At 44.0% G+C, this 27,997-nt stretch overlaps 2 protein-coding genes and 1 pseudogene across 9 annotated transcripts in view; 2 read left to right on the top strand and 1 right to left on the bottom strand.

Moving 5' to 3' along the window:
• The window catches only part of Jph1 (junctophilin 1), a 90,057-nt gene extending 66,183 nt beyond the window's left edge, over positions 1-23,874 (bottom strand). For 2 of the 4 annotated variants that reach the window (XM_059253972.1, XM_059253973.1), the window contains exons 1-2: positions 23,412-23,874; positions 17,252-18,011 (exon numbers count right to left, since the gene is read on the bottom strand). In XM_059253972.1, coding sequence (XP_059109955.1) covers positions 17,252-18,011; positions 23,412-23,790 — 1,139 coding nt within the window. In that variant the 5' untranslated portion in view covers positions 23,791-23,874. The remainder of the gene's footprint in view (positions 1-17,251; positions 18,012-23,411) is intronic. The other 2 variants (XM_059253969.1, XM_059253971.1) reach the window with 1 other exon arrangement.
• LOC131903416 (annexin A7-like) lies at positions 223-1,725 on the top strand (annotated as a pseudogene).
• Gdap1 (ganglioside induced differentiation associated protein 1) overlaps positions 7,267-27,997 on the top strand; it is a 60,619-nt gene continuing 39,888 nt past the window's right edge. Inside the window, exons 1-4 of one of the 5 annotated variants that reach the window (XM_059253974.1) lie at positions 7,267-7,384; positions 13,626-13,748; positions 17,552-18,003; positions 22,929-23,164. The gene's annotated coding sequence lies outside the window, so the exon portion shown is untranslated. The other 4 variants (XM_059253975.1, XM_059253977.1, XM_059253976.1 and 1 more) reach the window with 4 other exon arrangements.

Below are 27,997 nucleotides of genomic sequence, written 5' to 3'. Positions count from 1 at the left end.
TAAGCTTGTGGGGGGAGTCATGCTAGCACTCCCCGTTTTCCCTTGAGATCTAATACAACGGGGAACGAGCAAGTATTTAATAATAATTTCTGAGTTGAACAAATGACTAGATTTGGAGTCATGCTTCTGTACTTCAAAAACAAGTTTTAGTTTTGATACCTCTAATTATAGTCCTGATCCCAAGAGTTTATACAAATGTGGGATGCTGTTCCCTGGTTCAGAATGTCTTACCCAGGCTATCCCTCCACAGGCTACCCACCTTTCCCTCCATATACTCCTTCAGGTCAGGAGTCATCTTTCCCTCAGTATCCATTCCCTAATGGCTTTCTACCAGTGGGAGGAGGTGCTTATCCACCAGCAAGAGGTGGCTACCCAGGAGCTGGAGGCTACCCTATACCTGGAGGTTACCCAGTCCCTTGAGTCCATCCTGGAGCCCCACAGCCAGGGAATGCTCCAGCCTATCTTAGAGGCCAAGGCTTTGGAGCCCCACCTGGTGCAGCAGGCTTTTCTGGCTATCTATAGCCACTTGCAGTCTTATAGTGGTGGATCAGCCCCTAAATCAATATCAGGTGGCTTTCCTGGAGGAACAGATACCTTCTCAGGACCCTGGAGGACAAGCTCCTTACTCTAGCCAGCCTGCTAGGCTGATTCAGGGGACCCAAGGGACAATCCAACTAGCTATTAACTGTGATACAATGAGAGATGCAGAAACTTTCCTCAAAGCAATGAAGGGGCTCAGGACCGACGAGCAAGCAATTGTGGATGTTGTATCCAAGTGTTCCAATGAGCAGGGTCAGCTTGTAAGACCATGTAGGACAAGGATTTAATTAAAGATCTTGTCATAGTTGAGTGGAAATAGGAAAGAATCAATCCTTGCCCTGTTTATGCCTTCTACATATTATGATGCCCAGAGTTTACAGACAGCAATGCAGGGAGCAGGAACTCAGGAATAGGTACTCACAGAGATTTTGTAAATCGGAGACATGGTTAGATGCTACCAATTAGAATTTGGACGAGACCTGGGGAAGGACATTGGATCAGGAACCTCAGAACATTTTGAATGTCTCTTCATGTGCACGTGCCCAGGAAACAGTGATGAGAAGCACAGTGCAAGCCAGGCAGACACAGTGGCTCAGGAAGACACGCAGCACCTTTATCAGGCTGGTGAGGGGAGGCTACGGACAGATGAGTGCTGCTTCGACACGGTCCTCGGCACAAGAAGTGTCCCTCAACCATGGAGGCCTATTCCAGGATGGCTAATCGTGATTCCTTAAGCAGTGCGAGCCGAGAGTTTTGTGGATATGTTGAAAGTGGTTTGACTCTCCATGGGAGACCTCGATTTGGGGGATGTGGGGATACGGGGTGGCTTGGGAAAGAGGGCTGGGGGGTGGGAGGAGGGAGGAGGGGGGATCTGTGGATAGTATGTGGAGTAGAAAATTTCTTAATAAAGAGAAATAAAAAAAAAAAGAAAGTGGTTTGAAGACCATCTTGCTGCACGCCCTAAACCACCCTGCCTTCTTTGCTGAGCGACTCTACTGGTCCATGAAAGGCACTGGCACAGATGACTCCACCCTGGTCCCAACTGTAGATACTCGAAGCCAGGGTGACCTGGTTCAGATAAACAGATGTTCACCCAGATGTATCAGAAGACCCTAAGCACAATGGATGCCAAGTGACATGAATGGAGATTACAGAAAGCTGCTTCTGGCCATTGTCGGCCAGTGAGAGGGATTTCTTTTTTCTTTAGTGAATGGAGCTATTTAGAGCTTACTCTTCGAAGCAATGAGACCTGTATGCAGCAATGTCAAACATTACACCTAACCAGAGTAGCTTTGTACTAAGGACTGCGTCAGGGGTGATGTGCTTGGTTTGCACATTTTGTTACTGTCTTACATTTAATGTAATTTTTTCCTATACCCAATCAGTGTGAAAGCCATATCGATGACGTAGTCATTTTGCAGTATTTGTCCAGCTTCATTCTCACTGCTTGTATTTTGGTCAGGATTTCAAGTTGAATAAAAATCACAATAATCTCTCAAAAAGAAAAAAAGTTTAAAAATATGACCCTCTCCCTTTCACCCCACCAACTTTGACTGAAGACAAGTCTGGAGTTAGAAAGTAGAATGCCATATGTTTTATTCTGTTTATTGAGTAATCTCCCTAAGAAATGTCAAGTCTGGTTCAAAATCAGACAAAGGAGGGGGGTCCGCATTTCAGGAGAGAGTTAAGACGAGTTTTCTCTAGCAATCTGGTTCATGTTATTGACAGGAAAAAGAATCAGGAAGATGAGCTGTTTCATGTTTGAAATAAGCCACACATACCCTGGAAATCTTTCTGCTAACCCAACAGAGGCATTAGAATATCAGACACACATCTTAAGAGTTGCTTCTGTTTCTTGCTCAGTACTTCTGGCTTACCAAGTCTTGGTAATCTTATCCTGCATCTTTACCATCCATCCCCTTGGCCTGAATGTTTATCAAAATCTCCACAAATACATAAATATATCATGAAGTAAAAGAGTGTGTGGGTGGGTGGGTGTGGGGCATGATAGGGAAGGAAGAGTTCCAAAGGAATAGAAAGCAAAAAGAGAGGGTTTTGAGGATTGGAGACAAAAACCAATCTCTCTCTCTCTCTCTCTCCCCCTACACACACACACACACACACACACACACACACGACATAGGATACTATTATGGGGGAAGCAAGATAGGGGACTAGTGATTAAGATATATTCAAGGTACAATGACATGTGTGTGAAAACAAAAAAAAATTTGTACTCTAAAACACCAAAAATATAAACATAAACACAAAATACTATTTTTTAAAAGAAAAAATATCCCAAATCTCTTCCACAGATAAGGCTCTACTTGAATCTCTCCATCTTTCCTCTGTGTCAGTAAGACCACCCATCTCATAGGCTCTGCTTAAAGCCCTTCAAAGACTTCCCACAGTCTGCAAACCTTCCAAATCGCATCTCTCAACATAAGCCAACCTCTACTTCCCAAACTTCAGTATGCCTTGAAATACCCTAGGCAGTTTAAAAAGTGCAAATTTCTATCCATGCCCCATCTCAAGAAATGCTCATTGTGTACCCAGGAGAAAAGGAAAACACGTAGCATGAATCTTAACAGGTCTTACTAATAAAAACAAACCCGAAGCCAGGTATTGGGGTGAATGCTGGAAGATCAGAGAAGCAGAACAAGCCACAGCCTCCTCACCTTGCCAGTTCCTCAGCTGATCCTGTTTCCTCAGACTGGAAGCCTCTGAGTCCTCATCCAAATGAATCTCAGCTGAACTGCTGCTCAAAAGCCTGAAAGCTTAACCAGCCAAAAGCTTCTAGTTCCTGGTCGTCACGCCTTATATACCTTTCTGCTTTCTGTCATTACTTCCTGGGATTAAAGGTGAGAGTCACCATACCTGGCTATTTCCAGTGTGGCCTTGAACTCACAGAGATCCAAGCCTCTGGAATGCTAGGATTAAAGGTGTGTGTGCCACCATTTTCTAGCCTCTGTATCTAGTGGCTGTTCTGTTCTCTGACACCAGATTAGTTTATTAGGGTGCACAATATTTTGGGGAACACAATACCACTACAAAAACCTCTCAAGATCTCCCTGTGATAGGCTGCAGGGGAGGAGAAGCAATGTTCTCCTGGAGGTCATACCACTCCCGTGGAAACTGTACTCTCCAACCGCTTGTGTGAACTTATATTGCTCACACACTTTCCATCCACGGCATCTGTTTCCATCTTCCTTCTGTCTCCAGCATCTCTGCCCCCATCTGCTTCTTGCTTCAGCTCCCCTCACTCTTGAGAGCTCAGTCTCATTCACCCTCAGCAGCTCCCTCTCTTTTGCATTTCCAGCACCCCCCACCTTAGAATTTACCATGGTATACTAACATCCGCCTACGCTGGCCTGCAAGATTTGTGGCTATTCAAAGAATATTATCTGTTTAAGAAAACAGTAGCAAGATGTAATCTATTGTTTCTTTTTTGGCTCTTTTGGGGGTCCTGCCACCCAGCTCCCAAATAAATCACCCAGGGAGGCTTACTCTTAATTATGAATGCCCAGTCTTAGCTTGTCTTGTTTCTTGCCAGCTTTCCTTAACTTAAATTAACCCGTCTACCTTTTGCCTCTAGGCTTTTCCCTTTTCTTACTTCTGTAAATCTTACTCTTACTCTGTGGCTTGCTGTGTAGCTGGATGGCTGGCCCCTGGAGTCCTCCTCCTCCTCCTCCTCCTCCTCCTCGTCCTCCTCCTCCTCGTCCTCCTCCTCCTCCTCCAGCTCCTAGCTCTCTTCTCTCCTCCTAGATTTCTCCTTCCATATATTCTCTCTGCCTGCCAGCCCCGCCTATCCTTTCTCCTGCCTTGCTATTGGCCGTTCAGTTCTTTATTAGACCATCAAGTGTTTTACACAGGCACAGTAACACAGCTTCACAGAGTTAAACAAATGCAACATAAACAAAAGTAACACACCTTAAAATAATATTCTACAACAGCAATCTATGGTAAATACCAAGAACTAAGTTCCAAGGAAAGAAGGGGAAAAAAGTCCTATCCATGCTGAAGAGTCTACAATGCGGAGTGGGTGATTACTAGAATCTCTTGGTTATAGACTCTAGGAACATTATAGATCCAGAATCAAATTATCTTAGGCTATCATAATTCCCTTATTAGCCACTCATTTCTCACCTCTGTGTCTGTCATAACATCTTTACAACTGTTGAGTAAACTCTTTGAAAAGTACTCTTAGCAGGCCACTAGCTTCCATCAACCCAGAAGCCACGAATGCCACCAGACAGCATCTGAAACCTGGGGTAGTTTTGCCGCCACCTTCTTATCTGTAGCTTCCACTAATGTATTTGGTAAATGCTTTGTGACTCAGCCCCTTTTAGTAGTTCATGGAACCACTTCCACAGGGGAACATGCCATGCAAGACAATCTGAAGCTGTGTTTGTAGGCTATGGCCACTCATATTTGGCTCAGAATAAACGATCTCTTCTTCTCTTTGAGGTGAGATCTCTGTTTTGTAATGCAATACTATTGCTTCTGGCCAGGCCAGCCTTTATAAACCCAAGGAGTGGACACGGTTTTAAGAGAAAAATATCTCCCCCGATTTTTCAAAATGCAGAAAAAGAGAAATTCCTAGCTTCTGGTGTTACATTTTTGGGACCTCCGCCTAGATCTATCACACATGTGTTTTGCGACCTACTAATTCTCCATGTCCAACAGACATGGCTGCTGTGAGGATTAGATGAGATGACAAACGTCAAGGTCATGCCACAGTCCAGGTACCAGGTAACTGCTCAAGACCTATTAGCTCTTCCTATGGCCAAATGGTATCAACCAGGCTATTATCCTCAGACCAGAGACGAAGATATGCATTAGTGCATCATGAGCTTAGGGGACATGTTTAGAGTTGTTCATACTGCTTCATCTGGAAACAGTATCCCAAATTAATTTACAAATCAAACAGCTGACTTGGAAATCTCTGAATTCAAATACTGCTAAGAGGATCCCACTATCTCTCAAAATTCTATCTAATGGATTTCAAAAATAATTTAACTCAGTAAACTTTAAAAAAATATTTTTTTTTGAGAATTTCATAAGACCCAAGGGAACTCTTGGAGGGGTGTGTGTATGAAAAGTCTGGGAGCCAGAGAACCAGAGTGCCTGCAGCAGCCAATGTACTCTCTTCCAAACATGACATGAAATTCTATTATCAAGATTATAATGATCAAGTTCACTTATTTTAAGAGACATTTTTAGTGCTGGGCATAGAGGCACACACTTTTAATGCAGCACTTGGGAAACAGAGGCAGGGGGATCTCTGTGAGACTGAGGCCAACCTGGTTTACATAGTGAGTTCTAGGACAGCCAGAGCTACATGGTGAGACCCTGTCTCAACAACAATAACAACAACACCACACCCCAAAAACACAAGAATGAAGAGAGAGAAGGTGTGTGTGGGTGAGGTCTGTAATTCAGTTTCTTCACTTAGCTCTACCCCCTACGGAATATAACTGCAAACATATGAGAGATGAAAGATGGTTTGATGTGAAGATACTGTGGCTAGAGAAAGCTGCCTGTGTAGAGTCCACAGCCAAGCATCTGTGACAAGCTTGCTAAAGCTGTGTCTGTCGCCTCCTCAGAGGGCCTTTCTCTACCCTACTGCTCTGTGGCACCTGCCACATACACAGCAGTACTCTGCATTGGGCTGGGTATTTGCTTTTATGGACAGACTTTTATTTCTTATTCATCTCTGTATTTTGAGGGCATAGTGCCATATTTGGACAGAGCTTGCACTATATAAATGTTTGCTCAATGTCATTTCTGTAGCATAATAATTTCCAAGAGTGATATTTTGTTCTAGGATGTTGCCAAGAAAAAAATTAGTCCAACAGCATAGATCTTGCTCACTGGGTAGGTCTGAGCACAAATCTTAGAAAGCATAATTTCACAAACCCAAATACCTGAATTACTTGTCACAAGGCAACAGATTTCTAGTCATCTAATGTGAGATTGTTCTACTTGTCCCTTTTAGAAAGAGCTGTGTCTAGTAACACATGCACAGAATTCCTCTTTTCTGCATGCCCTATAAATATCTTTGTTACTTAAAGTTGGGATCTGAGCTGTGGAATTACTGTGTAAATTTCTGTGAGTTCTTCCTCATTATTGATTAGAAATCTGAGAAGTCAAATTCCAAATTGAGCTAGGCCTGGTGGTGAATGACTGTAATCCTAGCCAACTTACATGATAGAGGCAGGTGGAAAGGCCTTGTTTTTTTGTTTTGTTTTGTTTTAAGAATGAATGAAAAAGATGAAACCCAATATTCTGAGTAAGCAGTGCTCTACCTAGCCGGCCTAACCAGGAACTCCAGAGCTCTGCTCACTCTTTCCACACTTGCTCAACCACTTAAGATGATCCTGGTGGGTCTGCAATGGGCTTTTCTTGCCATCCCCCATTGCCCTGCGTAGCTCAATGGTGGGCCCTTGTCTTGGGTAGTAGTTAGCAGGTGACCACGTTATCCGCTCCTGGTTCTACTGCCCCTGGCTTAGCCTATACTACCAGCACCCAGAGTGAGCTTTCTAAATGCGATTGTGTAAGTCTTCTGCTGAACATCTATTAAGAGTGCTCCTCTAGCTGTAGAGTAAGTCTCAGCTCATTCCCCACATAGCTCCCATCACATTCAGCTTTTACCACACCCCCAATTAGTGGATTGTTGTGTCATGTGTCTTACTCCATGACTTCACCATCTGGGAAATACCCACTCATCCTGTGACTCTTAGGCTAGATGCCACCTGTAGAGGCCTGCCTCCAGTCTTATACGAGAACAAAGCTCCTCCCACATGGTACCTAAGCTCACAGCAATACATCAATTATTCCATAGGTAATATTTTTAAATTTGCCCCAAATAAAGTCTCTTAGGAAAAAAATCTCAGTATTAATTGTACATTTACTTGAAAACTGATAGGTTCTAAGAATGATTAAAATTGATGTTTCACCAAGAATCAAGTCTTAGAAAATGGACTGGCTAATATGTGTCTTGTGCTGGTTAGGTTTTTGTCAACAGCAAAACTAGGGTAACCTGAGAAAAGGGAACCTCAACTGAAGAGCTTCAAACTGGCCCATGTGCATGTTTGTGGGCATTTTCTTGATTCATGATTGATGTAGGATTGTATAAAAACCAGGCTGAGCAAGCCATGGGGATGGAGACAGTAAACACTCCTCCATGGTCTTCTGCTTCAGTTCCTGCCTCTAGGCTCCTGCCCTGACTTCACTCAAGTAAAGGACTAGGGACCTGGGACTTGTAAGATGAAATAAACCCTTTCCTCCCCAAGTTGGCTTTGGTCAGTCCTTGACTAGCTCCCATTGCGTGGCATGCTTTCATTCTCACCCGAGCCCTGAACTGCTGGCTTCAGTGGTATATTTCTTCCATGTATTCTGACTACATAACTCCTCACATATATCTCAAGCCCCTAATGCATGAAAACAAAAGTATGAAATCTTGAAATTACAAAATCGAATTAAGAAATATTTCATACCAATGCAGAAAAACATATAAAAAAAGACTTCCAACAAGTGAAACCAAATTTGATCCTTTGATACCATTAAATTTGTAAAAATTTTAACCTTTAGTCAGCAAAAATTAGCAGAAATCAAATGAAAATTGTTTATTATTCTCTGGTATTGTTTAAAAAGTGCTAGAAAGTGACTGGATATATAATATGTATGTTTATATATACATAATATATATTTCAGTTGCCTTTAATAAGTTTCTCCTGGCCCACACGAACTCCTAAGGAGATTGTCTTCAAAAGAGTACAACACTTTGAAGCCAATCTTGACTCCTTACATATTAATTAAATTTCTCAGAAAGCAGCTTAGGTTGAATTTAGCATATTATACAACAAATATGAAACACCAACTAAAACAGAAGGTCAAAATTCTGAAAAGCTGATTTGATTTTATTCTCAGGAGGCCGTTGTGCTAAAGCTGAATGACTTACATAAATACCTTTGGCATTTGCTGGATCCTGTTCCTAAACACAATGTTCATATTTCATCTATAATAAGAAAAGCATCTCAAAGATTTGCAAGGCACTAGTCTTGCAAGCGTCCAGTTTGGTGTCTTGAGTAAAGGGAGATTGGCAGAGTCAGCTTAATCCATAATGGAAAGTTGTGAGTGGGGAGCTTGGGCTGCTGGCAGCTGCTGTTGGGAGGAGTCCACAGCTGTACTCACTTGCACATGGGATTCTGCCACTTGCCCAAAGACAGAGCATCTCTGCCTCAGAGCTGAGGTCAGAGTATATATAGGACAGGGTTATGAATGCCATCCCAATTCTGAGGGGCTTCCCAGGGAACATAATAACCCTATGGCTTTCATTATAAATACAGCTATACTTAAAAGATATTGTTGCTTCACTTCTTCATATTTAGAGTATCAGGAACGTGTTCTATTTCACACTGAGACGGAATTTGCTAAAATTTGTACAAAGTGAACTTCAACTACTACATTTGAAAGTCAGTCAACATCTGACCTCAAACTTAGCTAATGACTGCAGACTTTCAGCTTTTTTTCCCTCCTGTTTTCAAAGCCAGTTCTCACCACACAAATCTCTGCAGGATTAAATATTGCCTCAAATCCCATCCATACCACAGAAAACATCTTCTCCTTGCCTTCCTTCTTTAGTCAGATTGAGAGCCATGCCTGCATGACTTGGGCTTTAAAAAGAATGTTTGTGATAATCTGAAAGTCTGGCCAACAGTGCGGCACTGACTGCAACCTAACATTAATTTTCACTAAATTTGTATTCGGTTACATCTACTTCATCAAAACACATGCCTACCTCATAGTCTGAGTTTCCTAATGAGCCCAGATTTGGGAGGTTGAGAAAGAGGTTTTGAAAGAAGGGTCCTTGGAAGCAAGCCAGCCTAATGAAGGTATGAGAAGGCTCTCCTAACAAGGTGTTCCTGAGTTGTGTGCGATGGCCTGTTAAATAGTAGGTGAGTGATGGAACATCAGGGCTGAGGGACAGAACTGTCACAGTAGTTTCTCTGTGTCCCTGAGTTAGGCCTCCCAGTTCTCTAGCAGCCAAGCCTCACTCCTGGCTTGGGGGCAGGACAGAACTGTCCCTGGGAGGTCATCTTTCCTGCTCCAGCTGTTCTCTGCATGCCCACAGAGGATCGGAGGGACAGCTCCAGGGCCCTGATCTGGAGAAGTCATGTCTGTCATTAAATACTTCGTAGACAACTAAGTGGAAAGAAGTTTGTGCAGGCTCCCTGTTTCCTCCCACAGGAAGGGGCATTCTCTGCAGAGGAGCAATATATCTTTTTAAATTGCTTATTTTCCTTGCCTCTTAAAAATATAATTGCCTATGGACCGTGTGCTGACTCCATACAGATGAGAGGCCAGAAATGGGGTCCTTCTATGTGTGTGACACTGAGGATCAAACACATAACCTCATGCATGTTATACAAGTACTCTACACTGAGCCACATCCTCAGCCTCATGGAGCAGGGTGGCACTCATAACCGTGCACACAAAAGGGTCCAGCTTGGTGGAGAGGACACAGTATGATGATGTGAAGAACACTAGCAGCCAGGCAAGGATAATAACCCATGCTCTGCTCAGTAGGACATGTCTGTGTGTTATCTGTTGAGTAGGCTCTTCAGTAAATTAGTCTCTAAGGCATTAGAAAGACTTCATCACAGGCAGTGGTGCTGCACGCCTTTAATCCCAGCACTCAGGAGGCAGAGCCAGGCAGATCTCTGTGAGTTTGAGGCCAGCCTGGTCTACAGAGAGAGATCCAGGGCAGGTGCCAAAAAGAGTTCATCTTCACGCAAAAACTACTGTGCTGAACCAGGGCTACGAGTTGGACCACCCCAACATCCACCCCATTTATGAGCTGTTGGAGCATGCGAAGGGGACAAGTGTACAGATCCAAAACAGCAGGATCTCCATGACACAAGACAATGACAGAGCCCCAGGGAGAGCCCATTATGGGTGGTGTGGCAGAGACTAGAGGCCTTGAGCCAGACCAAAGACTCGTGGCAGTGAAAACTTGTAAGTAAAGATGTCTGAACTAAAGGGTAAACTGTGTCTCAACAGGCCACACTACAGCTTCCACAAGATTCTTTTCTTTCTTTCTTTTTTGTTTCTTTGTTTTGTTTTGGGGGGAGGTTACAAGGGCAGAGGGCAGATGCGAGGGGACAGGGAGATAAGCAGGATTGGAATGCATGATGTGAAATCCACAAAGAATAAATAAAAGTAAAAACAAAACAAAACAAAGCACAAACAAAACAAAATCCAAAAAAACTACTGTGTTCACACCTAAGAACTGACTAGATCCCCCCCAGTGCCCTTAATCCTATTACTTAGCATGCAGGATCTGTGTGTTCAAGGCCACACTAGGGAACAGAGCCAAGTGTGGTGACACATGCCTTTAATCCCAGTACCAACAAAATAACAGCAACAACAAAAACTCATAGAAAAAAGTAACATGAAATTGCTCTTAAAATTACTTAAAAATATGACATGAGACTGTGTAGCCTGTCATGCCAAGATTCTACAGACTGAGACAGGAGGATTACTAGTTTAAGTCCTGTGTGGGCAAGACAGCAGCAAGGCTGTCTCAATAACACTAAGTAAACAAAAGGCACTAAGACAGAAAAAAACAATAAGCAGAATACAAACTTTTCATTTTGAGCCTCAAGAGAAAGAATATTCTTCTTCTAATAGAATTTGAGAATTTCAATGACTTGACTTTCCACAACTCGGCATAGAATGAGGAATCCTCTCATCTCAATCTCCTCCCCCACCTAAAATCAGTAGTAATCAGTTTATTTTGGATCCATAACATGCATTGACTCACAGGTGACTTTGGATTTTAATTACCCACAAATGAAGTGTGAATTAAACGAAGTATTTTTATAAAGGAGTGACCTATCTATCCTAGCCAACTTCCTATGTTAAACTCAGCTATGATTCAGTTTAAGAAAACGGCCCTGAGAAAGAGGTAGAACAAGAGAAACTTTCAGAAAAAAAAATAAATAAATAAAAAATAAAATAAAATAAAGACATCTGAATATTCAGGAACCTTTGACTCTTAGGACACAATAGGCTCTCTTGCTCTGGCTCACTCATACTTTGTTGCTGTCAAATGCACAGAATGAATCCATGTTATTATAATAATTATGGATTGAATTCCTGGAGGTTCCTAATCTGTAGAGGAATTACTGTTTATTATTGGACCTGCTCAACTCCCACTGAGAATGGAGACACCTTGTCAACTTACAGCTCTGTCCCTAGCTGTACCCCTAGCCCTGTTGGTTTCATGAGGAAAAGGGGTACCTGTGATACTCACTTCTGCATTTTCTATACTTCCTTGACTATCAAATTATGCCACAACAAATTATTAACACTACATTTTCTTCCTTCAAACTATGGTTCATAAATGCACTGCAAAACCATCGGAAGCCCTGGCAGTATTCAAACCTCGAGTGATGAGAATTTAATTCACTATCCATTGACTATCACCCAATCGAAGCTCTTGTTGGGAACACAAAAGGGAACATAGCCACCAGTAGGGTCAGCTCCTCCCAATCCAGCTGGAAGAGAGAGTCAACATATGCCTGCCATGAAATGGCAACTAGATTTAACTTAATCTATACTGAGGAGGGTGGAAGTGGAGTGGACAGAATGGGGTCCTATGTACCTTCCTTGCGGATGTATACTGACATCTGAATGAGGACTGAAGAGCAGGCCAGGGGAGCCAGGGTAGAAGGGCTTTCCCACTGAAAGAAAGATACATTCTGGAAGGTGTGGGTGATATTTTATTTGTGCTGAAATGTGGTGATATTTTATTTGTGCTTTAATAAATAAAGTTTGCCTGGAGATCAGAGGAAAATAGCAGGCCATTTTAAGTAAACAAAGAAGTCAGACAGTGGTAGCACATGCCCTTAATCCTATCACTTAGCAGGTAGGATCTCCGTGTGTTCAAGGCCACAACTAGGGAACAGAGCCAAGCGTGGTGACACACACCTTTAATCCCAGTACCAAACCATAGAGACCTAGAGGTCTGTACAGACAGAAAGAAAGTGACAGAGCTGTGTAGGAAGAGGAAGTGAGATAGCTGTGCTAAGAGAGCCAATGAGAGGGCAGAACAGCAAGGCAATAAAGGCATGGGTAGACAGGAAGTAACTCACATTTGGAAGCTACAGAGTTGGTGAGGTAAGGTTGGCTGTGCCTTTCCCTATTTCCCTGATCTAAGGCTTTCACCCTTATATTTGGCTCCCTGTTTTTTTTATTAAATAAGACCATTTAGAAAATCGTCTACAGGCAGGGAGGGGGTATGAAACTGTAAAAGTATGGGAAGCAGTCTTCAAAAAGCCTACAGAAAAGTATGAGGTGTTTCCATATTTAATTCTATAACTAGTGAGTGTAGAATCTACCTCAGAGCTCTGAAGATAGACACAGCAAGTAGATCTGTGCATCAGGTCGCCTGAACCCGAGGTCCTCCACACACTCTCTGCTTCTGCCCTTTTCATATCCATTCCTGTGACGACAGTCATAATCTGGAGCTAGCAGGGAGATCAGTGTTCTTCCGACATTACCTGTCCAGATACTGCTCTTGTCACTAAAAGTGCTGCTCACAATCTGGGTGGGGTTGATGGTGGCAGCACAAGTCCCTCACAACTACTTGTTCTGTTCCATGGTGACTGACATGTCAAGACTGAAGCCTGTACAGCCATACACCAGTGAGTGCCACTATCTTTAGTGAAAGGTAGCAGGACAGATGTGCAGAATGAATAATTCCGGTGAACCCTCTAGTCGACCACCGTCTCGCCTCTTCTTGAGGTGATTATAGGGTAACCCTAGCATCAGCACACATTTAGTGCCTCGGTGGTTTTAGGCCAGCTCTCTTGCCCATCCCACACTCTCACAGTGCATCATCCCGCTTCTGTGATGACTGTTTCCTGAGGTTCAGCTTAACACAAAACTCTGCTTTTGACTGCACTCTGCCTTGAATATCTACAAGTTTCTAACGGAGTATGGCTCTATAAGGATCACTTCTCACTTGCTCGTTCAACCAAATGCTTCCTCTTCCTTATAATACTTTTGCCAAGTAGTAGGAGCCTCCTTGAACATCTTATCTAAGGAATTACTGGAGCCACACAATGGAGTAAATGGTGACTGAATGAGAAACAGCATTTAAAGGACAAAGGTGACTGAAGGAACTGCTGGAGAACGAGGTAAGATAATGGTCATTGAGTGTTGGTGGCAGGTCAATCAGATGGTCAATAGGAAATCTTGGATAGAGCCTCGTTTCGACCTCTGAATATGAAGGGAGTGTATCAGATCATATCTCACAGCCATTCAAGTTCTGGAGCTGTGCCCTTTAGTCTTTTTTACCAAAACTGATTTCTATTAAGCAAGCATAATGTTATAAGGGATCCATTCTCAGGTATAATGCTCTAAATACTGCAGTGAGTCAAAAGTGAGCCCAGCTGGTCAGGTCTCATCAAAGGGTAAACAGGGGTCAAGGAAAGACAGGGGGCCTAGGTTTGGGTGCTGGCATATTCTCCCTGGTTTGAAAGTCTTCTAGAACGTATGCCATCTATATAGCAGGGAGGCTGAGGTCAGCCATTGGCATAGAAGCTTAGGGATGGCTAGGCATACTTCCTTCTTGAAATAATCACAGCTGCTCTCGTAAGATTTCTTAAGCAACAAAGCTGAGACCCATGTTAGTCACTGATGAATTTTACCCCAGTCAAGACAAGAAGGGAAGAAAAAAAAAATGTCACTTTTTATAATGCTTTTTGAATCAGAGCAGAAACTCAAGGAAAAGTTCTATGGGTCAAAAATTATCAGAATCCCTTATCGTTTTATTGCATTTATCTATGTGTGCACATGTAGGCATGTGTCTGATGATCAGAAGACAGCCTGAAAAAGTCGGTTCTTTTCTTTCCCCGTGTAGGTCTGGGGGATCATACTCAGGTCATCTGGCTTAGTGGTCAGTTCCTTTACCCACTGAGCATTCTTCCAGGCTCTCATTTTGACTTTTTAAAGGACTAATCTGCTAGTAAGCCATCTACACATTGTATATCCACCCTGTGATGTTTAGTATCTACTCACAGCATGAACTCTAAACTCAACTGTTTCATGGGAAATGTCAGTCCATCAGCTCCTTTCTGCAAAACTCAAGTCAACACTATATTAAAATATCTATTGCATCAGGGGCATTGGGAAATGAAAGAAGGTATAAAAGTTTAGTTGAGTGTTTTTTGTTTTAATTTTTTTGTCTGTTATGTCATCTGAATACTACCTTCATGTTGTGGAAAAACAAAAACACCTCACACAACTCCAGCCCTCTTGAAAACAAATGAAACGCACAGTCCAATACTGTGAACTACAGGCACGGTGCTGCACAGATCTCTCAGACTTACACATTTCATACTTCCTCGACTGCAAACCTATAGGCAGTGACTACCCCGGCCACCTACTCCCCGACAGCTGCCATTTTGCTCTCTGCTTTTTAGTTTGGCCATTTTAGATGACCCATTTAAGAAGGACCAAATAGTATCTGTCCTTCTGTCATTAGTTATTTCACTTAGCATAACGCATCGAGTATTTTTTAGTTGCTTAATGAAACCTCAGCTGCTGAAAGCCTAAGGTCTGAAGATGTCTGGACTATTCACTATGATTAACTACAATATATTCACATATGACACAATGTCCCCAAATCACATGCTACTCTGTCCAAAGAATGTAGCTCTGATTTGGGAAAACGTTTGATGGTGCTAGTATAGCCAGAGATCGTCTCCGGGCCACAAGTATGCCCTTCAGTTAGGTGGTTTCCTCCCATTTAAACAAGTAGTTAGAATGCATCACTTGCAAGAGTGTCCTGCACGGGTTTATCTCCCCACTAATTCTGAACTTGCCTGTAGTGTGTCACTAACTTGTAAGAAGAGCATGGAATGGAAGATTCCAGGAGTGCATTTAAAATTAGAGACTGGGGCCTAGCAAGCAAAGGATGCAGCGTCAGCTCTCAAAGGGAGCTGAGGGCCAGGAAAGCCAGCGAGGCTGCATGAGCCAAGTACCCTGAAATGCATGCAGATCTAGCGCTTAGCAAAGAAAACTGTTATACGAGAGGGTGCTTGGGAAAGAGGGCAGGGGAAATCTTGCATGGAAGTCTGGGTTGAGGCAAACTGTGAGGGCTAAAATACAAAAAAGTGACCCTTTCCACTTTCCAATTACTGCTTCGCATACAACAGTACTAAAACAGGAGCACTCAACAAAACAAAATGAACCTAGAATTCTTGAAGTGTTAAAATGGACAGTTATGAAGTTACCACCTTTTGTGTATTAAAAGTTTAAATACTGGGGCTGGAGAGATGGCTCAGTGGTTAGAGCGAGTGCTGCTCTTGTAGAGGACCAGGGTTTGGTTCCCAGCACCCACCCTATCACTCCAGCTCCAGGGACCCAGACATCCTCTTCTGACCTTGAGAGGACCCAGCATGTGGTAATATGACCTCATGCAGGCACCCACACATAAATAATAAATCTTTAAAAAAAAATGTTCAAGTACTGTAAATTTCCTATGGACCAACCTAAAGGGGTGGGGTTACTCACTGATTCAGTACTAAGAATAAAAACCCAAAGGCGTGCTAGTATTTTGTGGTTTCAGAGGAAGGTTTACTCAGGCAGAGGAGTATTACTGAAGCAGACACAGGATTTAAATATTCTATGCCAAATTTATGTCTGAAGTCACACATAACTATGGCCAGTCCTTAACCCCTAAAACTAAAACCTCCAAGCAAAACCAGCCCTGTCTAACAGATGGTGCCTATCCTTAATAAAACTCTATCCCTAACAGGTGTCTCCATCCTTTGTGCTGAACCATGGAGCTTAGTTTCTAGAGTAAAACCTCAAAACTCCCCCATGCCCATATGCATCCCTTTGCCAATCTCTCACGGACCCATTTTCTCCTGCTTATGCCAGCCTTCCTCTTGACTGCTCCACTTTCTTCCAACCCTGGCACGGTAAGAATCCCATCTGTCCACCTCAAGTTCCCTCCACCCCCTTCCTTTTAATACCCCAGTGATCTAATCTCTCCTGCACAGACTGGGCGATCCTTCCCAGCCTTGGTACCCTGGTCTGTTCCTGTGGAGGATCTCTAGCTTTTTTCAACATGCATGCTAGATTTCATCCTAGCACTGTCTGCCTTTGCTTCGCCTAGACCTCAGTGTCTTTCCCAAAGCTGATTTCACCTAGAAAGCCTCAATGGACAGAATTTTAACTTCATAAGCTAGAATAATATAACTTACTGGGAAGTTGTAAATATGTTCAACTTAATATTGTAATGAATGTTTATAATTTATATTGTAGGTTTCTACACAAAGGGATATTTTCTGTTTAACACACAAAGTGGTGACAGTATTTCAGAGGCACTTTTAAAAATATTAACTTTCTGGACTTAGAAAGATGTCTGAATGAACTCCATCAGGTTGTTAAATACTAGGGGCATAATTTAGAAGAAAAAGGTTGTCCCATGTGCCTTCTAAAGGTTTTGAAAGTGGTTTCTCACTTGCATTTTGTTGGAGTCCACCATTTTTAATCTTTTTTTTTTTTTTTTTCTCTAAGTGTACTGGGAACCTATTTGGTGATACCATCAGCAGACAGAGAGAAAACTGCAGTGTTCTGAAGAACCTCCATCACTACCTTAAGCCAAACCACCCACCCTGTATTTACATACCTTGAGTTTGCTATTTCCACCTTGGTTCTGGCCATGGCGGCAGCCCTTTGTGCGCCTTCAATCGCTCTATCCACCTTCTCCCTAGTTTTTGTATTTCTTATTGGTATAAGCTGCTTCCTTATTCCACGGACTAGGATATTATTTTTGTATTTTCCCTCTTCCTTGGAGCCATCAGGAAACACGGTGCAGCCGTACCCATGCCTCTTGTTATTGGCCCACTCGCCTTCGTACTTCATGCCATTGGAGCGCTCGCTGACACCGAAGCCATTGCGCTTATCATTCTTCCACTCGCCCATGTAGGTTTCCGTGGTGGTGGCATCCACATGATCTTCCACAGGGCAAAAATCACAGTCGACGTCACCGAAGCTGATGGTGGAGTTGGCATCACTGGAACTGATTCTGCTCATGGCTGCGTCGCTGCGGACCGAGCTGCGCTTGCTGGAGATGGAAGACTTGGATTCAGACTTGCGGAGTTTCATGCTGCCAAGGAGGGAGCCCCGTCGAAAGAGGCCGCCCTTCTTCTTGCCCAGCTCCGTGTCCGCGTGGAAGTTGAGCACGAAGCCGCCTCTGGTGCCGGCTGGGTTGTCTGCAGCAGCGGCGGCAGCATCGTGCAGAACGCTACCATTGCTCTGCTCACTGCGCAGGGAGGCCAGCGAGGTGCGTAGCGGGGAGCGGATCACCGTGGCCATGCCATATGGCACGCTCTGGCGCACGCCGTAGCCGTGCCGCATGCCTCCAGCCCACTGGCCCTGGTAGGTACCTTCGAGAGAGCAGATCGGCAGAGTGTATGAGTTTTGGGGGAGGCATCTGGCCACCGAGAGAACATACCCCGGGCAGGAAAGGCCAGGGTCAAATTCAACACACTTCTTGGGGCAACCCTGGTAACACTTTTCATCCACCTGTGAATGTCTACCTGGTGGCTTTGACTCTTTTGGCTTTGATGTATAAACTTTTCTGATAGCCAGACTTCTGTTTTTCATTTAAAAATTTTTATGAGTGGTAGGCATGCAAAGAAACCACTGTTTGGTATGTGCATTTCTCTGGAAATTGAACCGAAGACCTTATACATGCTAGGCTAATGCTCCATCAGTGAGCTACACACTCAGAGCCATGAATCTTATTGCCCCTAACAAAAAAAAAAAAAGTGATCATTGGGAATCATCTTTCCCTCCTGAAAGCATCAAAGATCTTAGTGAGGCAGTGTCACAGCAGAAAAAAAAATGTATTCTAGTCATGGTTTCAAACACAGTTTCACTAATCTAGCTGAAAAATGGCCTTGAGATCTATGCCCATTCTAAAACACCAAGATTTAACGTTAGTAACAGTGATTGGAATACTTGGGGCATGGGTTGTCTAACAAGCTGTCTTGGCTTTTCTACTACGTGAAACATCCCACGCTCAGGGAAGGGCAAGCTGTTGAGTCCTGAGTATTGATAGGAGTGGGGGTGGGGTGGGGTGGGGGGGTGTATGTGCACAGTAGCATATTACTTGCTAAATCTGTTTTCTCCTGTCCATTCTCTGTATGGATCTCCCTAGTCTCTGCCAAAGCATTGACAGTCTCACCACATACTGCAAATACCTGAGGGCAAGAACTGATTCTCAAAGGAAGGCAAATTCAAACTCATTCATGGCTAATGTGTCTTGTGGTCTCTGGCTGTCTGGAGTCTATGCTTACAGAGCTTGAAAGAACTGATGGGATGAAAGAAACTTTTAAAGAATCTTTGAGGAATACTTGACAGTGTCCATTAAAATTTTATTGATCCAGACCACTTTTTCAATGCATATTATACTTTAAAAAGTGTAATAAGAATATAAATACATATAGCATAGTAGAAATATAAATATATAAATATAAAAAGTAATATGCTGTAAAAATATTTTCAGTGAGTTTTTCTATTTAATAACTAAAGATAAGTTTAAAAAATAACCTGGTAGGGGTTTTTAAATACTCTTTGGAGGAAATGAAGGCTAAATTAAGGAGCTTAGAATTTTCAAAGTCAAGGCCATTTCCTTTAATTAAAGGCAAATTTTGCATCCTTAGTATGACCCCAGAACAGCTATCTGGAAGAAATTTTAAATGTAATTACTTTGGTGTTATTCATAATTCCCAATGTCACAGAAAATAAATCATGATTATAGTCTGTGTTGATCTTGTTCTGTTTCTGATTATACTTTGTATTTTACATAACCTTGCAGGTTTCCAGTGATTGGGGTACATTTATTTTTTAATACAACAAGTGATAATTCCATTGGGGTACTGTTATTTCTTAAGATGTGTCTTAGTATGTAGTTCAGGTTGGCCTAGAACTCCCAATTCTCCTGCCTTAGCCTCCTAAATGCAGGGATTTCAAGCACAGGGCATGCCACCACGCTTGTCTGAGCTGGTGGTTTTGTATCACTGTGTAAATAGGAACTGTTCCCAAGTCAAACGTTCGGATCGATTTCAAGACCATCTTTTCTTTCTTCTCATGCTGACATATTTACATTATATAAACCTTCAACAGCAGGGCAACAATGAGATACTCAGGGGTCTGGTACTAAGACTGCCATAGTTTAAGTAGACGTGAAGTCTGAACTTCATACCTATGAACTTCTGAAGGGAGTGGGGGCACAGCTCTCAAAACAGGATAGGTCTGGTTATATACAATCACTTCAGAAGCGGGGTATGGGAATACACGCTGGCAATGCCAGCACTTGGAAGGCTGAGGCAGGAGGTTCATGTGTTCCAGGCCAGTCTGGGCTACACAGCTGGACCCTGTCTAAAAAAGGTTGGTGGGTTTTTTTCCCCCCATGATAACGAGCTTCCTACTGAATAACAGCTATCTCCAAACACTGCTGCCCCCATAGGAAAAGACAATGAATTATTAGAAACTTTCAACTTTGACTTTTCCTAGATAAAATCTAAATAGTAGGATGAAAGTTATACAGCTTTATACACACATTAAAACAAACTACCGTATTTAACATTTTGCTCTGTTAAAATGCCAATATTCCTATCATTCTAACTTTTCTACAGAATAAGTCTGCTAAAATAATTTGTAAAGATGCTATTTGGTGTAAGTATTTATGTTTTTAAAACACAATCATCCCATCTTTGTAGATCCTCAACACCGATGGAAAACTAATGGCCACTTCCCTCCAAATGACAGCTCCAACATAAACCAGTATTTAGACTTTCCAAGGGTCTGCTTCAAAATTCAGGCTGTTTAAAGAACAGCAATAATGAGAAAGTGTAAATAGCTTTGGAACTATCAAATAGGGCAGGGGCCAGGAACAAAGGTATCAGTCACCTTCCCTTCTGTGTATTATCACCACAGTATGGGGGAGAATTCCTCCAGGACATCCATAGCACCGCTAGAAACTAAGTAGCTGATCTGAAGTTTTAAGAGGTTTGGTTTAGTCAGTGAACCTAGAAAGCAGAGCCTATTTCTTTATGAAGCAGGTAGTCTCTAAGTTCTTTTGTTCAAAAGGAGTTGTGATTTACTAATCTCCATCCCTAAATTCCAGTGCATATTTAACATGAAAACAAATGATATTTTTTTTCAGGTTTTGTTTTAAGTTGTGTTCATTTGGGAGCTGATTTTGAAAGATCTGTCCATCTTAACTGCACAAAATTGTAATAAATGGCATCCGGATCGGGATGAATTTTAGTCAAACTTGGGCTGCTGTGTGCCAAACTTCAGTATATGCTTCGAAAGGCTATATGCAACAATAATTCTTTTAAAAAAAAAAAGGAAAATAAAAACACATGGGTGAGGTTGAAGATGTAGTTCTGTTGGTACGGTGTTTGTCGGGCATGATTGAAGCCTGGAATGCTTACAGTTCAAGGTCATCCCCAGCATGAAGCTAGACTGGGCTACAAGTGACCCCACCTCAAATGCATACATAGAGTCTTTCTAGATATCTCCCATAGCTCTATAGCAGGTTAGAAAAAGTATAGCATATCAGAATTTTCACAAAAGAATCTGAGAATCTAGACTTGGATTTCATGAATATGATGCATTTTGTTCTTAATATTTAGGGAGTTTTTATTTCAGCAACACTTGACACAGAAATCTCTAGTGAAATAAAGTGATACTTCTCACATGGAATTACGACTTCCTTCTCTGTCACAAGAAATACATGGGAAGGGAGGCAGAATTAAGTTAACTCTTGGGAATATAGAAGCTGATACTCCCAGTTGGGCTAAAACCTCTGTATGAATTAAATTGTAGCAATAAAGCTCCGTTTAGGCCATTTATTAAAATTATGGACTTTCTAATAACAAACAGGGAATTGACTAGGGCAGAGTAGACATTTAAAAGTGTTCTGCATGTTTAAATTTTTTTTTTTCTGATTATAGCACACCAGTTTTTTGTTGTTGTTGTTTGGTTTGGTAGAAAAAGAAATTCAGTGCTATCATGATGCCAAATTTTGTCTTTTTAAATTTTCAAAGTTGGTCTAAACAGAAGGCAGATTATTAATAGTCATTGGAGGTGTATTTGGCCTTTTATAAACAACACAGGCACACAGACCGCTTTTACTGTGCTCTGTACGTTTTGATTACTAGGCATAACAAACAACCTAAATCACCAGGTTTCATGTAATGAGTTTTAACTTTTAAAAAGAAGCCTACATTGTAATTAATAATCTTTAAAATGAGGGCTATACAGGTTCACATTAAAAAACAACAAATTTTCCATTGTTGAACACAGAGCTGTTCAGAACACATTGTATCAGAGCTGGGGCTTACAATAAAATCCAGTCACAGACAAACACTCATAAGGCTGTCAACCGAGGTATTTTCTGCTGGTTCTGAACCTTTAAGGCTCCCTGTTAACTACCATGGCACTCAGGGCTCGGCCTATAGAAAAGTATTAAGGTCCCCCCCCCTTTAATCCATGAGAACCATAGCCTTTATTTATACTGTAGGGTGAAACGATGTCTTTTTTTAAAAAACAAATCCTACCATTCTGCTGTTTTGCATTTGAAACACGGCCCAAGTGTTCTGAGCAAGTGAAGTGTACAAATTGTATAAGCTTTTATGTAAGCAATCACATAACGGGATTTCAGTGGGCTGGAGAAACTTTTAATTGGATCCCTTTAATATCCTCCAACTCTGAAGCGGCTTAATTCCAAAAGGTGACATAGCCTCCTACAATCCTTTTCAATTAAATATGATTATGTTTATTATCAGAAAATGTACTTTGCCAAAGCATAAGCCATTTGTCTCCCTCGGCCTTGTTTTCAAAGAAATTAATCAAGTTTTGACACCTGTTTCACTAATGTATGCTCTTCCTGGAGAGAAAAATGAATCCTTTCCTACAATGTATACCGATTATATGGCAAACATTGTTAAATCGCATCCAGGTACGTTTAGGCCACGCCCTTTAATGTATATCAGGGATATAGCATGCTCTACATTCTTTTTAACTTTTTTCTTTTTTAATGGCAACTCCATCGCCTTTTCCTAAAGTATTTTCCCAGCGATTTGCCCAAAGATCTCCAGGGCAGCAAAGATTACAGTTCTGCTGATTCAAAGTACTTTAAGGAGCCAAGTGAAACGTGGAATTAGGAATTCCACCTGCCGATTCGGGTGGTCTCTCCGGTGCCCATAACTAGGACGCTTCAAAATACACCCTCAATAAGGTCCAACTCCCCAATATCCTACTTAAGGGGTTCTGGCTTCTATCTTTAGGCTAACAAGAGGACCAGAAGCGAAATACGAGACTCCACGTGAAACCAAACCGCGGGGCGGTCAGCACCGACCGGCAGCCGCGCAGCCCAAGGCGTCCGTCTAACTCCACCGGAGTGGCGATTTCAAACCCGGCCCGCAGAGGGAGGGATCAGGAACGTAATGTGACGGGCTCAAGTGACAGCGTCCCCTCTCCTGCCCAACCCTCCCGGTGGCAGCGCGGCGCTGGCCCCCGCCAGGTACAAGCACGCCTAACTCTCCGGGCGCGGACACCCAGCTCGCCCGGGGAACCGGGTCGGAGCAGACCCTCCAGCCCCAGCCGGGTACCCACGCACTCTTCCCGGGGGGTGGGGATGGGAGGGGTGGGAACCTCCCCAGGTGTTTTGGCGGGTTTCCGGACACATGCGCCTCGCGTCCTCCCCCCGTCCCCGCAGCCCGGGAGAGTCCACCGCGCTAGCCCGCGGAACCGCCCGCGACGTCGCTCACCTCCGTCCCCGTAGGTCTCCACGCCGTACCCGTCCTGCAGCCCGTTACTCCAGGTACCCTCGTAGCGGGCGGGGGTGCACAGGCTCTGCCGGACCCCGTAGCGCCCCTTGAAACCATGTGACCACTCCCCCCGGTACATCCACTTGCCCTTCGTCTCCACCCCCAGCCCGTGCCGCTTGCCCTGCGCCCAGTAGCCCTGGTAGGTGTTGCCGCTGGGCCAGGTGTAGCCTCCGACCACCTCGAAGCCGTGCGACCAGGAGCCAGAGTACTCGCCCTGGCCCTTGGGCCCCGTGCAGATGCCATGCCCGTGCGCCTTGCCCTCCTCCCAGCCGCCGCAGTAGGTGCCGCCATCGTCGAAGTCGAACCTTCCGCCCGTCATTCGGGGGGCAGCCCCGGCGCGCTCCCCGCGGGGGCACGGACGCGGGCAGAGCTGGGCACGGCAGGGTGTAGCTTAGGGGTGGGGGCCCGGCGGGCGAGCTCACGACTGCGCCCCGGGCAGCTCGCACCGCCGATCGGCTCCAGTCCGACGCCGCCCCCGTCCTCCCCTCCTCTTTCGCCGCCGCCGCCACCGCCGCCTCTCGCCTCCTCCTCCTCCGCTGCCGCCGCCGCCGCCGCCCCGGCCAGCGCCGCGCGCGAGAGGACAGCCCAGGCTCCCGAGCGGACCTTCAGCTGCTCCCGCCCGCCCACGTGAGCCGGGCACCGCCCCGCGCCCGCCCCTCGTCCCCTCCCTGGGCGCCGAGGCCCGGCCCCACGACGCGCCCGCCCGCCGGGCCCTGCCCCCAGCCCCTCCGGAGCCGCGCTTCCCCGCCGGCTGGCTGGCGCGCGAGCTCTGGACGCACGTGTGTCCGCGCGGTGGGACGCGGGTGGGAGGGCGAGTGTACTCCGGGACCGTGCGCGACCGTCAAGTCAAGCCTGTGCGGATGAAAGCGCGCGGCTGCCGGTGTTGGGGGGCAAGCTGTCAGCTGCGGGAACCTCCCGTGTTTGGGGCTTTTCAATTGTGTGAAATCTCTGTAAGTGAGGCCACGTGTATGATGAGGGGAAAACTCGTATGTATGTGTGTGTGTGTGTCTGCATGGGGTTTGTAGTTGCATTTTTTTTTCTTCTCTCCAGCATTCCAACTTGGGCACTGTTGGATTTGCCATGCGCAGCTGTCATCATGAATTAATATGCTCCAAATATATGTCTGCATGTGATAAATCTGTGGCAGCCTAGATATAATTGTGCAGAATGTTCTTTTACACCTACCCATCCCAGGGCACATGTGTTTGCATTTCTTTAATGAAGATTCCGAGAGTGAGCAATGCAGTTTGAAAAAAGCATGGTGTAAGTTGGTTAGTTTTTATTTGTAACGATGATAGATTTTATATCTGGCTTTGCAGGAGCATAGGGCATTTCATTGTCTTTTACATTCCAGCCTGTTCCCTCAGCTGTTCTCAACTTCAGAAATTCTTCAGCCTGGAGCTGTGTACCCAAACAGGCTCAGTCTGTGTGTATTGTTGGAGTGCCTGAAATGTACCCATGGGACCTCTGCACTGGTGCCCACGGTTTAAGAAAGTAAACAGAAGTTTTCAAAGAGGAATATGGTAAGTCAAACACCCCTCTAAAGGTACAGGAAGCTGTGACCCACTAAACCTGGGGCAGGTGACAACTAGTCCACTCTCCTGCAGTACCCCTGCCTTGTTGAACTCACTTCAGAAACCTCTAGACCTTTCAACTCCTTTCACCATTTTCTGAATGCAAGTACCAGGATTGCCCTTCACTGTGTTAGGTAATGACCTGGTGTATAGTGATGGTACTACCCGGTGAAGAATTCAAGAATTAGCAACGGGATAATTGAGCCCCTTAGTAAAGCCTCTCCTTAGAGAGGCATTGGTCCCCCCTCACCTTCACAGTGTCAGTGAGGGATGTCTTCTCTGGTCACAAGCTAGTGTGTGTGTGTGTGTGTCTCAGATGGCCTCTCAGAGAAACGGCTCTGCTGAGCATTTCTGCTGTTCCTCAGGCTGAGAGGCCTCTGCCTGACCAGGTGAACACATAGGACTCTCACTAGGTAGTTGATGATCAGATCAAAATGCAAGGGAAGGTGTCAAAAGGAAGGCGAGGGGAAAACGAGCCCTCCCTGAAGAGAATTATCTCTCTCAGCATTGAGGCTGGCCTCTCCTGCCCATCTGTCTGAAAGACCAACAGAAAAAAAAAATCTCTGTTTACACCGGAGCCAAATCACCAAAGAGAATTAGAAACCCTCCTCCATGGTGCTGCTGGCAGATGCCAGGAATAGTGCTTACCCTAGTGGCCTGAAATAATTAGGCATCTTGCTCAGCATCTTGTCCTGGACTGGGGATTGATTTAGGCCACTGGGAAAATGAGGACCCAGGGCTTTGCAGCTGAGCTACAACTCCGCTTCTCTAGTGTGAGAAACACCAGAATAGGGCCTCACATAGAGTGACCGAGTCCCACCTGTCCTGAGGTTCGGTTTGATAGGAAAGGAAGTAGGGTTGCTGGATCTGATACTTTTCTTGGTCTTTCAGTGGGCTTTCTTCCCGGAGTAAGCATTTATGTTTAGGGTTTTGTTGGGTTTTGGTTTAGGACCTGCCTCTATGTGTTAGGATCCATGTGTTCTTTACGAGCTTTTTATTTTTTTTTTTCTTGAAGTATTTTTTTCCCCCAATTCTCAAAAATGAAGACTTTTTTGGTGTGTCCTGAACATCACAATTTTCTGGCTTCTGCTATAACTATGTAGTCATTCCTGGTGCAGGGAAAATAATGGTAAATCCACACAGACACTGATGTTTACTTGCAAAGAACCTTAAGTAAAAAGGAGAACCTTGTACTAGATATGAGCTGTTAAATTCCAATGAAACTTACTCCTAACCTAACTGCCACTGATTCTCGTGGCAGAAAGTTAGTATCGAACTTTTACTGTCTTCCAAACAAGTTTTCCACCAACTAAGTGCATAAGCCATGTTTCCATTTTCCTGCTTGCACCACAGAGAAATGTCTCCGCCTCACACAGTTGTGTAGAGAAAGTGTTGGGGTTCGGTGGCCCTGGGAGGAGAACAGGGAGGGAGGGTAGGAGGTGCAGAGCAAGCATTTCCTAGCAGGGGAATACTGTTGCCGTTTCGGAGTCAGGGTTAGTAATGTCCTTATGTTCCCTCTCTCTGAACCTTTGCCCTGGATAAGGGGGAGTTGAATTTAGCTTTAAGAGCGGATTAGTAAGAAGAGAATGCTTGCGAATGTTGGTGTGACAGGTGGGATGGGGGAGGTCCGTGAAGCCCAGGGGCCAGCAACTACCACTCTTAGTGGCTGCTTTTCCTTTGTGCACAAAGCCCAGCCAGTACAAGTTTCTCTTCTAAAAATTACGTATAACAAACCGTAAGCTGCTTTGGTGCATGTTTTGCTTAGACTTCAATAATGCGGTTACTTTTTACTTAGTGATTTGATGTCATTAGAATTATTGAGAATTTTAATAAAAAGTTTACACATGACAAAAGGGTTAAAGTATGGGTGTTTATTGTTTAAGGAACGTGAATTAAAGTGTATAAAGAAGTATATAGAATTAAAATGACTTATGTAATTCAAAGTGAATGTTAGCTTGATTTATAAGTCAAGCAATCCAAATGATTTATTTGTAATAAGTGGTCCTAAAAATTTAAGTTGTGCTTAATAAATAAAAAGAATTAGGAAATATAAGCTTCCAAACAGCATGAAATCAGAAGAATTCCAAAGTTAATGATCTTCAGATTTTTCAGGGCAATTACTGCGTACCAGAACTTGTGCTAAGGCTTTTCAAATCTTATTTTTTCTATAATGGGATTGAACCCAGGGCTTGAGGTATGCTAGGCAAGCCCTCTACCACTGAATATATTCCCAGCCCCTTTTTATTATTTTTTTGAGAGAAGGTATTGCTGTTTTGGCCTAGAACATTCGATTCTCCTGCTCTACCCCCCTGACCCAAGTTTGTGGATTACAGGCTTGTGCCAGCACCGTGGCATCAGGTTATCTTTTATTACTGGTTTTTATTGGAGAGCACGTTGAGAGCCCTCAGTGGGAGGAGGAAACAGCTTGGATGTGAAGTAAGGGTGGATGGTAGAGATGATTTTTGTTTTTTGTTTGGCTAAATGATTTATGGTGCTACTCTCTAGAATTTGAAGGACCAAATTAAAGATGCGTAAATTAGAGGAGGTGGTTGTGGAAGGATGTGCTCCTGTAGGAAAGGATAATCCCCAAATCATGCGAATACACCACAGCTGAGGTAGCTCACAGGCAGGGTGCTTGCCTAGCATAGAGCCTCTGGGTTCAATCTCCCACATTGCAAACAAAACCAGAAACAAAGAGCAGGGAGATTAGCAGGTAGTTGAGTAATAGGGGCAAGAAGACCTGAAAGTATTTTTTTCTCCTTTGAGTAGCGCTTCCTTTTGAGACGTGAGCTATCTGCTCATGACTTAGAGGTCCACTCCTGTCAGCATCTAACCGTGCTCTTAGAAGATGGACGGCTGGCAGTTCCACGCCCCATCACCTGTGTGCTCTCCCTTGCCGTCATCCCACACAGCGTCGCCCTGGCCTCTGGGTAGTGTTCACGTTTTTGCAGC

Source organism: Peromyscus eremicus, chromosome 2 (genome assembly GCF_949786415.1).
Source record: "Peromyscus eremicus chromosome 2, PerEre_H2_v1, whole genome shotgun sequence".
NCBI classification, from domain to species: domain Eukaryota; kingdom Metazoa; phylum Chordata; class Mammalia; order Rodentia; family Cricetidae; genus Peromyscus; species Peromyscus eremicus.
This window is presented reverse-complemented; position numbering and strand designations above follow the sequence as displayed.